We start from the raw sequence: 17,467 nt of genomic DNA, 5'->3' as shown, positions 1-17,467 counted from the left end.
TATCTGTTAACTCATTTAATCCTCATAACTACCCTAGGAGATATTTTCTACTATAATCCCCATTTTATAGGTGAGGAAACACGCACAGAAAGGTTAATTAACTTGCCCATAGTTAATTAACCTGTGGCCACTATGTGGCTATGGAGGATAGCCCAATTAAGACTTCTGCTGTATATAATAAATGAACTTCTCCCCTGTGCATATAGAATGGACCTAGCTATCTACCTTCCTTGGGAGAATAAGAAAATAGTCATTCAAATCATTTTTTCCAGGCTTAATTCTGTCAAATTGGTCATAACAAGGAGCCTTAGACTCAGAAGCTTAAATAAATGAGTCTTGTACTGAAATGTGGGTTCTCTGCTTTCGAAGACAGGCTGCCTTGTGTGCTCTTTGGGCATTTTGGTGGATACCTGTTACGTGGCTGAGTGCATGAGCTACATCACTGACCTTCCCTTTGCTTTCCTTAGCTGACTCAAGCCTTATCTGGAAGGTTTAATTCTCACGTTCACGTCGAATATGAATGGCGATTGCTTCATGAAGACCTGGACGAGAGCGATGATGACATGGATGAGAAGTTGCAGGTTTGTGTCAAATTGCAAAATGTTAAAAGGGTTTTAATAAGCCTCATTCAGAACAAAACGGATCCTAGCCTGTAATTACAGCAGAAAGCAGATTTGTAGCAAAGAAAACATAGTTTTCTTTTTGTTTTCATTGCTTTCAGTAGATTTTTGGTTTGTCCCTTTCCACTACTACCCTTTGTCTCCCAGCTCCTACATACATTTCATTTAAAGGAATGGTTAATTATGTAATTAAAGGGAACTGTTCACCTATTGATATGAAGGAAAGGACCTTTGATGCTAGTGGTTTTTAGAGGATGCCCACTCATATGGAATAATGTCACAGTTGATTATGTTTGACCAGTCAGTCGTGTTTAACTAGATGATCTTTTAAAAAACTCAAGTGAAATTATTAAGTGACTCCGCCCCTTGGGTCCAGTTCCCTCCTTTATCAGACTGGGAATTTGGAGCCTCAAGAGATAAGTTGACTTGGCCAAAGTGAAACAACTCTTTAGAAATAGACTTGGGACAAGAATCACATCTCTTGTCTTCCTATCCTGCTCTCTGCACACAGTACTCACTGTCTTGCTTACCTTGTTGAATCCCAGGAAGGTTGACACCTTCAAAAAAACTTCAGAGCTGAGATTCCAACTCAGGCAGTCTGATGTCAAAGCCCAAACTCTTAGCTGCTACCCTGTGCTCTCTCCCTGCAACACTGTGTTACTAGGTATGCCTGCAGAAGTGTTCCATATTGACATTAGTGGGAAATGCCATGTGCAACATATTTCAGTGGTTAATTTTTCTTAACTGCTTTTAAAGGCTTTTAATGTTATAATATGTATTGAGGATGCCCAAAGATGTATATGTGACATTTCGGAAATGTATTTGTTCCTTGTTTGTGGAATGCTTATGAAAGTCTTTACTTACTATTTCTCTAAATATAGAATAAGAAGTGTCCTTGCTGAATTAGATACCAAACAGCATGAAAGTGAGAAGAGCTGCTGAATTTTATACTTACTTACCTATACCAAACACAAAAACGAAAACAAAAAAAAAACAGAAAGCTTGAAACTCACCTCAAAGTATCTCTTCATAGGTAGTTACACATCACATCCCCGTTTTTGAGCAAGTGATTAAGGAAGTGACATAATCCATGTTAAAAGTGAAAAGGGCTCTGCTTCGTAGTCCTCACTCTCATCCACCCCACTCTCTCTTTCCAACAGCATATGGCATTGAGTGGCTAGCATACACAGTGTACTTCCTTGGAATTAAAAAGTATGTGTGTGGGTCACTGGATCTAAACACCCAAACAGAGCAAGAGTAAAAGATGGCAGGCTCAGGAGCTTCCTAAAGGTGCTCCTCTCCCGTCACATCAGGAGGCGCACCATGACTTTTAATCACTCACCAGAGTGTTGTCTCCCACATCTTGGCATTGTAAAGGCAAGCACCAGAGGCATCAACAAAGGGAGCAAACCACATTCACTGAAAAACAACTAGAAGATTTGAAGATCTTGTTCAACAAGAACCTGCACTCAAACCCTGGTCTTCAGAAAGAAATGGCCTTTAAAATGGGCATACATTCAACCCAAAGAAGGTAGTATTGCAGGTTTGGTTCAAGAACCATAGAGCAAAGCTCAAGGAAGCAAAATACAAGTATATCTAGCAAAAACAACAAGAACGAAATGATGTTGATCAAACATCTGACCTGAAATGAGCGTGTAGACAGATTTAATGCTTAAGAAAAAACAAACTAACAAAAAACAAGAAGCTCAACAGCAGTGATTACTTGAGGAAGGAGTCAAGAGCAGTCCCTCCAGGAGAAACATGGACACACCACATAGAGCCCCTACACATGCTTGTCCTGTTTCCTTAGTTTACACAAATAATTCACTACCCTCATTCCAACTTAGCACATGTCTCAACTTCAGAGTCCCCGCAGACCACTGTGTTGGTCACAAAACAGTCCATTTCAGCTACTGCCAAGATCCTAACACATACTGCCTCTATTACATTTTGGAATCCCAGATTCTTCCCCCAAGCTTGGGTTTTAATTCTTTGGTGTCTTTATCTCTACATATCTCCATTACAACTTTTCTGTAAATCTAAAACCGTCCCCAGATTGAAAGTTCATCCTTGGGCTCTGCTTTTAGGATGTGCAGTCTAGGCCATATCCACTAAAAGATACTTTTTGAAGAGAGATCACATATCACATGGTAGACAGCCTACTGGGAATTGAGTCATGTCCCTAATAAGACCTGCTCAAGTCCTAACTCCTGGCCCTATGGCTGTGAACTCATTTGTGAATAGGACCTTCAAAGCTCCTATTAAGATGAGGCCAAATTGAATCAGGGTGGGTCTTGTCCTCTGTCTAAAGCCCTTAAAACAAAGGGAATTTGGACATGAAAGTAGAAGCCCCAGGAAGAGACCAAAGAAGACAGATCACCATGTGGCAGAGGCATGCACGCCACCATCAGAAAACTGTATACTTCTGAAAAAGTGTGGCCTGCCAATACCTGATTTCAGGCTTACGGCCTTCAGAACTGCAAGACAATAAATTCCTGCTGTTTAAGCCAGCCACCTGCAATGTATCTCATAACAGTCCTGGAAAACTAAAACAGCCAGAGCCAGGTTTAGAGAGAATTTGTTGGTCTTAATTGAATATATTAGAAAAAATAAAGGCTGATAATAATGATATAAGGACGTATCTCTAAAAATTAGGGTGGGGAAGCAGTAATTAAATCCAAAGGCAGAAGAAAAAATGATGGAAGAAAATAACAAAGGTCAAAGTGGGTATTCATTAAAATGAAAAGGGTGACGCAGAACCCTTGCCTGGTGGGTAATGCTCTGTGCCTGCTACAACTAGAGATTTCAGGCTACCTGTCTACCAACTAGGAAGAAGTGTATCACCAGCTTGGAAAATCCCCAAACATCAACACAGTCTATAAAGTCCAGCAAACCTCTGAGTGATGCTCCTTAAGGAAGAGAAATAGTTGCTGCCCTGCCTTCCCTTCTCTCCAGCTCCTAGCACTGACTTGCCTATGCAGCCTGTCAGCCAAATTTGATTAAATTTTATTGAAGTATTCAGGAATTATTAATGGTGAGGAGAGGATTATACACCTTTTTCACCTCCGGCCAACACTCACCAATAACCTTCACTGTAGTCCAACTTTTGCTGCCATTCTGTGGAGTCCAGAAGAACCATAGCTAGCTGGTTTGTTCTGCGTGTGGTTTGGAAGACAAAAAGGCTTAGTGGGTACAGAATTTATGTTTGGGGTGATGGAAAAGTTCAGGTAATAGATGGTAGTGATGGCAGCACAACATTATGTCTATAATTAACACCACTGAATCATGTGCATATACTTGGAAGTGTTTAAGGTAGTAAATTTTACATTGTATATATGCTACCACAATTTTTAACAAATAAATTTTATTGATTCATATTAATAAAGCATAAATCCAAAATAAAGTATGTGTGAAAAACCATTAGCTGTTGAGTGTGGCACTCCTGAACTGGGTTTGAACTGTTGATTTGGCCAAAGCCTCGATGAGGAAGATGGGCATGTGGGCAACAGGGCTTGACAGCTGATAATGGAGTACCTACTACGCACTGGCCCTATGCTAGAGAAGCACTTGAGGGCATCCCTATTTAACCGATGAGAATTAAGGCTGGCAGGGTGTTGGGGGTTGTATCACACCCCCCACAAAAGCCTGTGGATGGGAACCCATTTCCCAGTTTTGGGCTTCTCCCAGCCTCAAAACCTGAGCTAATTTCCTTGGTATAAGCCAACCCATTATTGTATTGTGTTTATTTTAGCAGCTGGGGAAACTAAAACAGTTTTTGGTACTAGAAAGTAGGGTGTTGTTATGACAAATACCTAAAAAGGTGGAAATAGCTTTGGAATTGGGTAATGGGTAGAAGCCAGAATTGTGAGGTGCTTGATGGAAAAGGCCTAGATTGCTTTAAAGAGACTGTTGGTGGAAATACAAGAAAGGTATTTCTAGTCAGGCCTTAGGAAAAATGATGAGCATGTTATCAGAAATTGGAAGAAAGGTGACCTTATTATAAAGTGGCAGAGAACTTGGGGTAATTGCATTCTGATATTGAAAGTGGAACTTCTAAGTGATGAACTTCAGTATTTAGCTGAGGAGATTTCCAAGCTAAGTATGGAAGGTGCAGCCTTCTCCTTGCAGTTTATAGTAAAATGTGAGGAATGGGACAAACTGAGAACTGAACTCTTAAGCACAAGAAAACTAGAAATTGATGGTTTGGAAAATTCTGAACATATCCTGATAGTATGCTCTGAGACTAGTGCTAAAAGTGGCTCTACTAGGGACCTTACTGAGCTTCTGGAAAGTGAGTCCCCAGAGAATAGGGTGCCATGTGAGGATTAAACTGAACAGCCCTTTGCCAAACAGGATGTGGGTGGATGTGGATCCACTCAACCATTTCAGTGGAGACAGGATTAGAAATTCAGTTAACCAGGAAGGATCCGTGGAAAGTTCTGTTGTCTGATGATTTGGACCCACTTGAACCACAGGCAAAGCTGACAAGGTATTTGCAAAATTTGTATGAGCAGAATCACTGCTAGGCTGGATTGAAAGGAGTAGAGAAGGGATGAACTGAAGGAAGAATGACTTCAAGGGCAGAACCCTGCATGCAGAGGACTGGACTGAAAAGATCTCCTCACAGGAAGAGAGTGGGCCCACCCACATGTATGGAATGGGCTGGTTCCCTCTCTCACTTAGGTGGGCCTTGAGCCCTGTTGTTGAGGGAGAGTGCTACCACTTCAGTTTTCAGAGACAGGGGCCCTGTGCCTCAGTGTTCTTGCAGAGCATGGCCGCTATCCCCGTGCAGAGAGGAGAGGACCTACAGCCCAGTGTTTGGGGAGAACATGGCCCCTGCACAGAAGCTTGGAAGGGGTAGGGCTGCTGCTCCATCAGGCCCAGGGGACAAAGAATTGAGCAGCAGATGACTCGCAGAGCTTGAAATCTAAGGGGCTTCCCCTGCTGGGTTTCAGACTTGTTTGCCACCTGTGACTACTATTTTCCTACCAATTTCTCCCTCCTGATATGGGAATATTTAACTTATGCCTGTCCCTTCATTATATATTGGAAGCAGAAAACTTGTTTTCTATGTTTTACAGGTCTAGCAGACAGAGGAATTTTGCCCTTGGACAGACCACACTCATAACAGATTTTGCTGAGACTTTGTACTTAGCGTTGTTCTAAAATGGTTTAAGGCTTTTAGGATGTTGTGATGGGATGAATTGTATTGTGCATGTATGAAGAACATGCCTTTTGGGAGTCCAGAGGGTGACTGTTTTAGGTTGAATCGTGTCCCCCACAAAAGACATGTTCAGGTCCCAACCCATGGTCCTGTGGGTGCGAACCCATTTGTAAAAAGCACCTTTGAAGATGTTATTAGTTAAGGTGAGGCCAAACTGACTGAGGGGGCACCTTAATCCAATATGGCTGGAGTCCTATATAAATGGGATACAGAGAAGAAGTCATGAGAAACAGACAGAAGCTGCAAATCAGTGGAACCCAGAAGAAAAAGGGAAGATGCCACCATGTGCATTGCCATGTGACAGGGAAACCAAGAACAAAGTATCGCTGACAGCCATCCCCAAGAAGCCACATTCTTCTGAGGGAAAGCATCACTTTGATGACAACTTGATTTTGGAGTTATCCTAGCCTCCGAACCACAAGCCAATTAAATTCCTTTGTTTAAACCAACTCACTGTATCGTATTTATTTTAGCAGCTGGGAAACTAAAACACAGGCCTAAGTCATTTGCTCAAGGTCATAGTCATTATAATGAAGCTGACATTTGAAATATGAGTCAGAGCTAAATGACTTCCATCACAAGTCCATGCATGAGTTTTCCAGTAGAGCAAGTGGCCTTCAGTTAGAGCAGGATGAGCAAAGTTCCTTTTTAAAGTGCCAGAGAGTAAATATTTTAGGCTTGTGGGCCTAAAATATCCCAGTCTTTGTTACAACTACTCAGCTCTGCCAGAGTGGTGCAAAAATAGCCATAGATAATATATAAATGACCAGGCATGACTGGGTTCCAATAAAACTTTATTTACAAAAACAGATGTAGTCTGCAGGCCATGGTTTGCCGACCCCGAGTTAGAGAAGTCTAAAGAATCCCTTGCTTATAGGAAGAAAACATTGTTTTAACCCAATTTTACCACTGTTAGGGAGTGCAGCTGGGTAGCCAGAGCCAGCTATACGGTTAACATAATCCAAGAAAGTGTGTTTATAAGAGGAGAATGCGTGAAAATGCAGCTCTAGGTTAAGATCACTGGCTAGTAAGGCGAACACATATTTTCAATCCTTTACAGGATGAAGGTTATAACTTGTACATCCTGGCTTTTTTGCTTATGTGTGTGTTTTAAATCTTTCAACTCTCTTAAAACAGTTCAGAGCTAAAATGGTGTGAATGACCAAGTAGAAATGATCTCCATGAGGTTTTCACCACTAGAATGAAAGTTATAAACAAGAGATCTACGTGTTTCCTCACACACCCCTGCTCTGATATTCCTTCTGTAGCCTAGCCCCAGTCGACGGGAAGACCGGCCTGTCAGCTTCTACCAGCTCGGATCAAACCAGCTACAGTCTAATGCTGCGTCATTGGCCAGAGATGCCGCGAGCCTTGCCAAGGACAAGCAGAGAGGTTTTGTGCCTAGCATCCTGCAGAATGAGACATACGGAGCCCTCCTGAGCAGCAGCCCCCCACCCACCCAGCCTGCAGCCCCCAGTACCACCAGTGCGCCCCCACTCCCTCCCCGGAATGTCGGCAAAGGTACAAAACTATTAGCAGCTCCTTGCTGATGCTGAAAGGATTTTGTGTTGTTTTTTGCTTTAGGAAGTTTGTAGTTGCTTTGACCCCAACTATATGGCATTTGGGCCAGTATCAGGATGTTTCTTTTTCATTAGGGGTCTTTCGTTTCGTCGTTATTTTCTGTTTACTTTGTAAAGAAAGATTCCATGAGTCTTAACATGCCAAGGGGTGGTATCTCATTCTGGGCAGAGGTGTTACGTCCGTACGTGATTTGGGTATCCCACCAGAGTAGCCTTCAAGATGATGGGCCACTTCTTGAGGCTGGAAGCCATGAGGTGTTTTCCCGTAGACCTTCTTCCAGTTTCGTTTCTCTTTAACTTTCACCGCTCACCAAACCCCCCTTTGCCTTTTTTATTTCTCCTCTGCCTGCACTGTAGGCCAGCCTGTGGCACCTGCTGTACTTCTTTCTTTCTTTTAAAGCAGTTTTATGGAAATATATTCCTACCATACAATCCATCCAAAGTGTACAGTCAGTCTGCCTGTATTTCTTACCTCTATGCTCCCCACAAAATCAAGGATAAAAAAGACTAATTTTGGGAATAAGGCTCAGCCTAATTATAAAAATACAAGCTAGTCTTTGAGGGCACTACCCATGCCTTCAGTGTAAAAAAGCATGCTACATTTACCTCAGTTGGTCTATCACAGCACATAGTTGCTGTACTTTTATAAGCCCAAAAGAAATTGAAGCCCATCCCCCCCCAAAAAAATTAAGTAACGTGTCTAGTACCTAAGGTTCATTGCCCATGAAGCTCCTTGAATGCAGGTCTAGCAAGTGAAGGGCAGTAGCTGTGCTGGGTCCTTATGGGGCCTCACATTGTCTTCTCCCCTTCTCCTTCCATATCACGTATACTTGCATTTTAAAGTCCCAGAGTTGAAGTGATTTGGTCATCTCCATTCCATTCACAGTTTTTACTGACTCTGTGTGTTATCTGAGGAAATATTTTAATTTTCTCCATTGGGTCATATAAAAGGAATGGAAAGTTCTTCATTTCTGTTTATTTCTTTCCTAATATCTTGGAATTAAGGAATTGTGGGTTTTTTGTTTCTTTTTTTCTTTTTGCCATTCTTGTCTTTAGTGTCATTTTATCTTCTGATAGTGTAGACTGTAATCCATGTCCGCTGTCCACCTCTGCACACTTCTCTTGCTCCCCTTCTCTTCCACACTTGGTCTACAATGGAATTCCTGCACAACAGATACTAAAGGGAGCTGACATTTGTATGCCTGACCCTGGTGGGACAGACTTTGTTCACCGCAGGAGAGGTGCAAAGGCTTCCCCTGGACCTTTGTGTGTGTCCTTGTAAGGGAGTGGCCCGCTTTCATTTCCAGGCCTGGCCTTCCTGGGTGGGCCGGGCACAGCTTCAGACACGGGGCTACCTTGGCTCTATGCGCCTGAGGAGATGCTCCCCGGTGAGGAAGAGAATGGAGCTTTGCGAGGCAGAGCAAAGACGTGTGGAAAAGGAAATGCTCGTTCGTTTGTGGGTCACTGAACCTGCCTTACTTCTGGCCAACAATATGTTTGCAGGGGGTCAGTAGGGAGCGTGCAGATCAAGTCACTGCCTGTGAACAGCACTGACTCCTGTGGGCTCACAAGGAGGGGCTTGGTGGAAGGATAAGGAGGAGCTGAACTTCCATGTGCAGGAGATGGGTATTGGTTATTTCCCTCTTTAAAAAACATTTGCATTTGAAAAATAAAATCTGAAAATTTTCTTAAAACATCTCTGGTTTGGTAAATGTCAGTGTCTATCTTCCAGATAAGAGATAAGCACCGTAATTTTAAAAAATAGCATCCTATGTGTTCTCCTGATGCTGTTCTAGAAGGGTCGTGTTGACCATTTTATAAGGGAGAGGATCAATAATGCAGTGTTTTGTTTCTGTTTTTGTTCTGTGTGTGTGCATGTGCGTGTGTGTGCTTGGGTTTAGTTCAGACAGCCTCCTCAGCTAACACCCTGTGGAAGACAAACTCTGTAAGTGTGGACGCTGTAAGCCGGCAGCGATCTTCGTCAGATCCGCCAGCTGTCCACCCACCGCTGCCCCCTCTTCGCGTGACATCTACCAGTACGTGGTTTCCTTTTTCCTTTCTTGCCGGTGTGCTTTGTAGGTCTGGATGGCAGGGGATGCTTTTGGCAGCCAGAGGGGGAGAGAGCCGCAGATCCCCTCACTCCATTGCTCCACACACGTGCCTGACCCATGGCTCTTCTGCGTGTGGCCACCCCAGCTCTTCTCACCCCCGTCCTCCCCAGCTGCAGGCTCCTGTCTGTGCCCACCCACACCTACCCCAACGTGGCCCACGCACTCTCCTCCTCTGTCTTCCTGAGCATTTTAGTAACATTTCCTCCTTCTGCACATTAACCCAGGGTTTTCCTTTTGTTGGTTTTCGGTATTTGGGGACAGTCATTTGGATCACAGTCTGGGATGTGGTTTACTTCACTGTCAACATGTAGTCGAAAGTCAGCAAAAACTAGGGTAGGGAGGCTGCGGGAAGAGGGTTTTCCCCACCACGCAGAGGCAGAGGCTTCCACTGGGTCTTCACTGGATCGGTAATGCTGCTGCCTTTTTCCTGCTCTGCGTCAGCTGAAGGAGGGAGGCAGGGTTCTGTCATCTGCTTTAAGGATGCTTTAAGGGAAATTAGAGTACTCCTAGGTCAAGGTGCTTGTGAACACACACTGAATTTAGGAAAATAAATTAGAGAAGAGAAATCCCAGCACAAGCTACAGTAAGAGCCATATGTGTCTAAGCTGGGCCTTGGAGCAGCATCAGCTCCTTCCTTTTTTGTGACGTTGGTGACAAAACCACTGAACAGAGGGTGTTCCAGGGACGCCTGAGACCCAGAGGTGGGTGTTGGTGGGGAGCAGGGCAGAGCTGCAGACAGACCGGGGTCACTGGGCAAGGGGGCAGTCAGGGGGAGCCAGGGCCCACTTTCCTGCCCCTCAGTCTGGTGCCCCTGGCACTGTAGATTTTGTGTGCTAGGGTCTACCTTTCATATTTCCTTTGAAACAGAAAAAAGAAACAAGAATGAAGAAAGAAAAGAAAGACTGTACACCAAATTCCTTCATTTTCCTTACCCAGAACACCTCTTGGATCAACCAAAGGCGCCTCTCCCTAACTCCTTACGTAGTAGCCTCCCATCCTGAGGCAGATACCACCCTTAGCAAGGAAAACACGGTGACGTTGCCAGACAGAGGGTGCTCCAGTGTTTGCTAGAAAGGGGGTAAATTTGGGGGAAAGAAGGCATGGATTCAATACCTAGCTCTACTTCTTACTTGCTGTCTGACCTTGGTAAATCACTTGAACTTGTTTTCTGTAAAATGTAATAATAATGAAGTTTTTCACTGTGCCCACCTCACAGATTGTGGAGCCTTGCACAAAGTTAATTCTTCACTACTTTTCCTCACATTTAACCTTGCTCAGTAGCCTGGTGAAATGGGTAGGGCATCACTCCCTTTTGGTGGTGGGTCAGCTGAGGCAAAAAGAGTTCTAATCCAAGAAGGCACAACCACCCAAGGTTGGACCTAGGGCCAGAAGTTGGCCCCAGACTTCAGCCTACTGCTGCTGTTCCTCTAAGCCTTAGGATCGCACACACACAGCTGTGTCCGCTTCCCAATGGGGAGTTCTTAGGTGAGAAAATACTTAGCAACTAGTAGAAAATTTTTAATCATGAGTTGGCTTGCAGTATCCTTATTAGTTTGGAAAGGACTCTCTGCCCCCTCCCCACTAATAGGTTTCTGAAAATCTGCAGCAAAACAGCATTAGAGTGTTCCCTTAGTAAATATCAGTAGAACAAAGCTAGACAGTATTTGAAAAGCCTCAGGCAAGAAGGCTGGGAAGTGTAAAGTGCTGAAGTCTGACCCTCTCTTGTGTTCTCTCTTGTTTTCTCTCTCCACAGATCCTCTGACTCCCACACCACCCCCTCCTGTAGCAAAAACACCCAGTGTGGTAGAAGCCTTGGGTCAGCAGACCAAGCCAGCGCAGCCTGGGATCCCACAAGGCAAACCCACACCTCCACCCCTGCCGCCCCAGCCACCCAGCCGCCTCCCTCAGAAGAAGCCTGCTCCCGGGTAACCCTGCCTCTCTTAAACATCCTGCTGAGGCCCTGGCAAAAACCAGCCACCCATGCTTCATGTGTTCAAGGGGCTTCCAAAACGGCAGTGATCCCAGCTTAGTTCATCGGCTGAGTTGTCTGTGGGAACATTTGAAATCTCCAGTGTTTCTATTTTCGTAACATTTGGGACCGGGAGTTCCTAATTCATTTATCAGGTTTAAAGGGTCATAATAGTAATTCATTTTAGGAACTTGTGAAAACATTCCTAAGAATTTTTAAACTGTAGAAATTGTTTACAAATGTATTTATTATATCCACGTAATGAATCCAGATGTCTGTTTTGTACAGACACTGGGATTTTTGGAGTCCTCAAGGTACAAGGTCATCTCTCTTCTTCTTCTTGTTGACTTGCAAGATTATCTTGAACACATGGACCCTCTGCAAACAATGACATTCTTCTACATACACACAATATAGCCAGCAAATCAGGAAATGAATTGATCCATTACTACCATCTAATCCTTAGTCTCCATTCAGGTTTTGCCACTTGTCCAAACAATGTCCTTTCTTGCAAAAAAGGAATAGTTCATGACTCTTAATTTGGATCTTACTTACGCAAAATGGTTCCTTTTAGTGGAAATGATATTTAGAAGCCTAGATCTAGGGGCTTATTGCTATTGGGATGTCACCACTCCCAGGCCCTCCCTGGGAAGGGAATACACACAAACTCACTGGCTGGGGAATGCACACAAACTCACACACACATATATAAATATACATACACATTTAGCTCCAATTTCAGTTGTTCTAAGTAACCATTCCAGCATAAAACACAACCATTTTATTATGTTTATGGACTCCCTGTCAGGAGTTTGGATAGTCACAGTCAGGAGGGCTTCTCTTTGCTCCTCAGTATCTGGGCCTTAGATGAGAAAGACTCAAGTTCTGGGAGTCATATGCCATAGGAGCCACTTGCCAGCTGGGCTGGCGTCGTCTGGAGGTGCCTTCATTTCACTGTTCTGGTAGTCAGCGCAGCTACCGGCTGCCGGCCCGGCTGGGCCTGGCGACTGGAGCACCAACACGTGCGCAGCCTTCCGTGGAACGTGGGCATCCTCACATCGTGGTGGCTGAGTCTAAGAAAAGGTCCCAAAGAGAGGCCTCGGCCAAGCAGGGACAGAGCCAGATTCATGTGACAGTCGGGTGGGGACTGTGGAATGGCACAGGGAGTCATGGATTCCACCTCTTAATTGGAAGAGTGTTGTGAAAACACACACCAATCCAGCACCACGAGGTTCATTCTCATTTCTCTTTTTCTGTATTTGTAGCTCCTTCTGTGATGATGAGAAACCATATTTACTCCCATATTGACTGACAGTCACAACCCCTTTATGAAACAGATCTCCCATCTCTGCCTCCACCTCCTCTTCTCTGCATAAGCTTTCTTGTCCCTGCTGGGCTTCTTCGTACCATTCCTGAGTCTGCTTGGCCTGGGGCTACAAACATCATTTCCACTCATACTGCTTTGACCACATGGCCCCACCAGATGCTGAGGAGCTGGAGTGTGGGGATGGCTGGAAATACTGCCCCTGGCTGGGCAGCTGCTTCCCAGCCACAGCTCTGCCCTGTGGAAGGAACATGCATTTTTCATCATTGGCCAGCCTCTTTGCCACCTTGTAGTTTCCATTTCTATTTTGTTTGCTTGTTGCTTTGGTTTTTAAAATCTACTGAGAGGTTTTCTCAGCTTTATCTTTTAGTTCTTTTATTGAGTTCTTCATTTCTGCTACCATATAATAATTTCCAAGTGGCCTTTCTAATTCTGTTGAGCTGTTTAATAATGTCCTATTTTTGTGTCATGAAACCATTTTTTTCTGGTCTCTAAGAAAATATTAATGATGGTGCTTTTTTGTGGTAGTGGTCTAGTTTTTGGCTTTCTGCATAGCTTTTTTCTCTGGTTTAGGTTTTTCTATTTGTTTTGACCTATATTGTGTTAGAGGTGACCCTATTAATCTAGTGTTCCATGCTGAATGTTCCAGGTGGGGTATTAAAAACTGACCTACAGACTGTACCCTAAGACTCAGAGCTGCCCATTGCATTTTACTATTGAGTGATCTGACTGGGCCATTTTTAGTCTTTTTTTCTTGGGCTACTCAGACCCCCTAGAGAACAGTCTTCTAGTCTTTTGCCTAAAGGGTGTAAGTTTTCTGGGAGTCGAGTAAAGAAATAAAGTTAAGCTTTACTTTAGTCCCTCTGTTTTTGTTTTTTGTTTTTTGTTTTTTTTTTAAAGATAGCTACAACAACTGCCCCTGATGTCCTTCAATCCAGACACCCACTGTTTTACCTTCTCCAAGAACAGAGGCATTCTTCAGTGGGGATATTCAGGTGGGGTGGATATCCAGGAATTTAGTTACTCCTTAGACAAATTCTTGACCAATCTTTGTTTATACCTTGTCTTCATATCCAGAGGTTCTTGACCCTTCTGGGGACTCTGAAGGACAAATTAGAGTCTTTCAAGCTTTCCTTACTAGCAGCTTAGGATTCCTCTTCCTCAGATCAACTACATGAGTTACAATTCATTCTTCCATTTCCAGTTTTCAACATTTTACTTACTTTTCAGTCCTCTTTGTTCTTTCAGGTTTAAATCTTTTTTTTTTTTTTAATGCTTTTCCGTGGAGGAAGTAGAAGTAAATATACCTAATTTGCCAGTTTTTACCAAAAGACTCAGAATTCTTTTAGTGCTGCTTTGTAAGACATCTTCCTAAAATAGGTTTGCATATCCTTGCCTTCCTATTCTTACACAGTGTGTAGGAAATATAATCTGTTACTGAGTTATGCAGCAACGAATATGCTCTCAAGCGCCCGTGAGAATTACCTTTCTCTATGGTAAATGGCCACAGGCTGTGCTTTTCCTTAGTTCCTGCTTTAAGGTCCAGGCCCAGCTTTTCTTTTCAGCAGTCATCCTTCCCTCAGCAGAGCCTCACGCTCCTCTAGCAGCTTGCATTCAGGCATTGCTCCTCTCTGCACCCCCACATCCCTGTCCCCTTGTGCTGGCTTTCTTCTCTCTTCCCTCTTACCTGATTTGTGCTTTCCAAGCTGCTGTTCTTTTAGTGACCAAATCACAACGTCGAAGTTATAATTAAGAACCAGTGGGCTCTCGGCAGTCATCAGAGGGAACTCTGAGGGTAATTGGGTGTTGGCTGTCGAGGGTAAGGTCTGTCTCTGAGGCTTCTCTTGCTGCTTTCTGGGTTCTCAGAAGAGTTCTAGCTAGGGATTGCTGCATGAATTTCCTCTCTAGCATGGTCCTGACTGGAAGGAAAGGGTGGCAGGGTAAAGCACGTGATGTTAGAGTGTATCTAAAACAAATTTGGGTGAATCGAACCATGTTGTAAATGCCCAGTGGAATTCTGTTTTTAAGGGTCCTCTTATAAAGTAAAAAGCCCTCCCTCCAACCCCACCCACCATAATTTTGTCCTTGGTATAAATGTGGATTTGCGCACTTGTTCTCTTAGAGCAGGGGTTGGCAAACTGGCCTGCAGGCCAAATCTGGCCCACCACCTGATTTTGTACAGCCTGCAAGATAAGAAAAGGGCTTTTACATTTTCAGGTGGTTGAAAAAATCAAAAGAGGAAATATTATTTCATGACTATGAAATTATAAGAAATTTAAATTTCAGTGTCCTTAAACAAAGCTTTACTGGATGGAACACAGCCATGCGGCTGCTTTCACACTTAAGTGGCAGATTTGAAAGTTGTGAGAGACCCTATAGCCCACAAAGCCTAAACAATGTACTGTCTGGCCCTTTCAAAGAAGTTTGCTGGCCCTTGTCTTAGAGGATCAGGCCTTTCCTAGTTGATGGCTGACGGGTTGGCATCATTTCTTGAGACATCTCACACCAAGAGATATTGATGGTGGGGCCTCTTTTATGCCGTTTCATTTCCTCAAAATATAAGCAAAATCCATGTTCTGTTTTCTTCACTTTCACTCCAAGACTGCAGGCCACAAGGGTTCATTCTGGGCAGCAAAGAAAACATTCTGAAGCAAGTAAGCCTGTAACTGAAAGAATTTCATCCCATACTGCCTCTCCCAGTCTTGCTTTTCCACTCTCCAGTCCCCTCCCATCATTTATCAAATCCCAGTTGGGTGCCTTGCTCTGTGCTAAGTCCAGCAAGATTTACCAGGGAACCCAAGAGATGGCTCCTGTCTTGACTCAACACAGACATCCTGACACTTGACCTTGTTTTGAGGGTTGGCAGAATGGTTATGCCTTTTTCAGATGAAAATGCCAAGAAATCCATTTATCCAAGCCTACCAGGTACCAAGTCTCAGAGTTAATAGACCTGTTTCTTGGTCCTGGGAACCACTCCGCTTACTTGGTGTTTCTGCCTTCTGGCTTTGGTCTATACCAGAACAGGAGGCTCATAGATGGGGGCTGTGGTCATGGACAGCCGCACAGGCTGCGGGCAGCAGGATCACAGTGTGTGGGAGCATGGGTGCTTGTATAGGTCCCAGCAGCCACCAGGCCCCCGAGACCAAGGTTCAGCCCCACCCTTGTACACATGAAGAGATCACGGCCCCTAATGGGGAAGAGAACTGGCAGCCCCTTGCCCAGATCTTGGCTTCAGGCCCGCATGGGTAGGGAGGCTTTGGGAAGAGCCCTGGTAAGGACCAGGAACATTGGATCCAGCACTTTTTCTCTGGCTTCTCATTCTTCCTGTCCTATAAAAGAGGTAGTTGAATGAGAATTGATGAAATTAACTCACACTTTTTAACTGAAGTACACATGGTTCCCTTACAAAAGGGGTGAGTTGGAGGCAGGTAGTATGTGCCATTCAGACCTCAGCTGTTCAGTAAATCTGTTTTTCCCTTTCTTTGTAGGGCTGACAAGTCAACCCCAATGCTCAGCAAAGGCCAGCCGAGAGGACCTGGTAACTATTTAACTTGGAACTGGAGTTCCTGCTTGGTCCGTGGGGGCAAAGAAGTGGGTGGTGTTTCCAGCCAAGTGGTCACCCCTGTATCGAGACTCAGCTGTTTCAATTCAGTGGCCATCCTTCCCTCAGCAGAGCCTCTCATACTCCTATTGAGCTGGAGTCCCACATTACTGTCCCCTTCTGCTGATGGGGATCTTAAGTTAGAGAACGTGATGGCACCTACCTCACATTTTGGCGCTTGCATCCCTTGAATAATCTATAATGGCTGCATGGAAGTCAGAACGTTCCTGGGCTTTAGGGCACTTAACCCTTAACACATTGGGAAATGTTGGGAAATTTGCCTTTCAGTAATGGCACTATGGCTTTTATATTGACTGTATCTCATGCTTTTCCTTGGAGCATATTGTAAAGTTGACTCGTTTTGGTCTTAAAAACAGTGGATCTCTCTGGAACAGAAGCTCTGGGTTCTCTGTCCAACACCTTGGCCATGCAGCCACCAGCACCCATGCCCAGGAAGTCACAAATAGTAAGTGGAAGCCCAAAAGTCTTCAACAAACCCCTCCTTCTCTTCCCCTTGGCTCTAGCCAGAAATGTATAGGTTTGCTCCCCCACCCCCACCCCCCTTATGAGGCCTGGGGGAGGAGTTAAGGGAATAGGCCTCTTCTTGGCGGCTCCCTGGTTGTTTGGATTTACTTTTCCATCTCTTTGCTTATGCTTTTCGTTCTGCTGGAATTTCTTCCCTTTTCTCTTCCTGTCCTGATTCATTCCACCTTCTAGAAGTCTTCTTGGCTCCTGAGCTACACTGATCTATCCCACATTGACATCTTGTGAGCTTTCCCAGGCATGGGTACAGTACGGGACCTCTGAAACCAGCTGGAAGTAAAGGTCTAATTCTCTGCCCTAAGAGCTATGCTTCCCTGCCACAATAACATTTCTCTCCTCTCCTTTGACTCAGACAAAGTTGAAGCCCAAGCGGGTCAAAGCCCTTTATAACTGTGTGGCCGACAACCCAGATGAGCTGACCTTCTCCGAGGGAGACGTGATCATTGTGGATGGGGAGGAAGATCAAGAGTGGTGGGTGAGTCTGGTTGGGTCCTG

The 17,467-nt window shown here is 44.4% G+C and overlaps 1 protein-coding gene and 1 non-coding gene across 4 annotated transcripts in view; both read left to right on the top strand.

The window, feature by feature from the left end:
* The window catches only part of ASAP2 (ArfGAP with SH3 domain, ankyrin repeat and PH domain 2), a 211,497-nt gene that overhangs the window by 189,917 nt on the left and 4,113 nt on the right, over positions 1–17,467 (top strand). For 2 of the 3 annotated variants that reach the window (XM_058287891.2, XM_058287892.2), the window contains 7 exons: positions 468–581; positions 7,113–7,365; positions 9,326–9,460; positions 11,289–11,460; positions 16,317–16,366; positions 16,807–16,895; positions 17,325–17,447. In XM_058287891.2, the coding sequence (XP_058143874.1) occupies positions 468–581; positions 7,113–7,365; positions 9,326–9,460; positions 11,289–11,460; positions 16,317–16,366; positions 16,807–16,895; positions 17,325–17,447 (936 nt within the window). The remainder of the gene's footprint in view (positions 1–467; positions 582–7,112; positions 7,366–9,325; positions 9,461–11,288; positions 11,461–16,316; positions 16,367–16,806; positions 16,896–17,324; positions 17,448–17,467) is intronic. The other variant, XM_058287893.2, reaches the window with a different exon arrangement.
* On the top strand, positions 2,235–2,299 carry LOC111763857 (small nucleolar RNA SNORD78). Its single transcript, XR_002796605.1, has one exon. It is a non-coding gene; the product is annotated as a small nucleolar RNA SNORD78 (small nucleolar RNA).

Source organism: Dasypus novemcinctus, chromosome 25, assembly GCF_030445035.2.
Source record: "Dasypus novemcinctus isolate mDasNov1 chromosome 25, mDasNov1.1.hap2, whole genome shotgun sequence".
Lineage (NCBI taxonomy): Eukaryota > Metazoa > Chordata > Mammalia > Cingulata > Dasypodidae > Dasypus > Dasypus novemcinctus.
The sequence above is the reverse complement of the archived record's forward strand: the minus strand, read 5'-3'. Positions and strand labels throughout refer to the sequence as shown.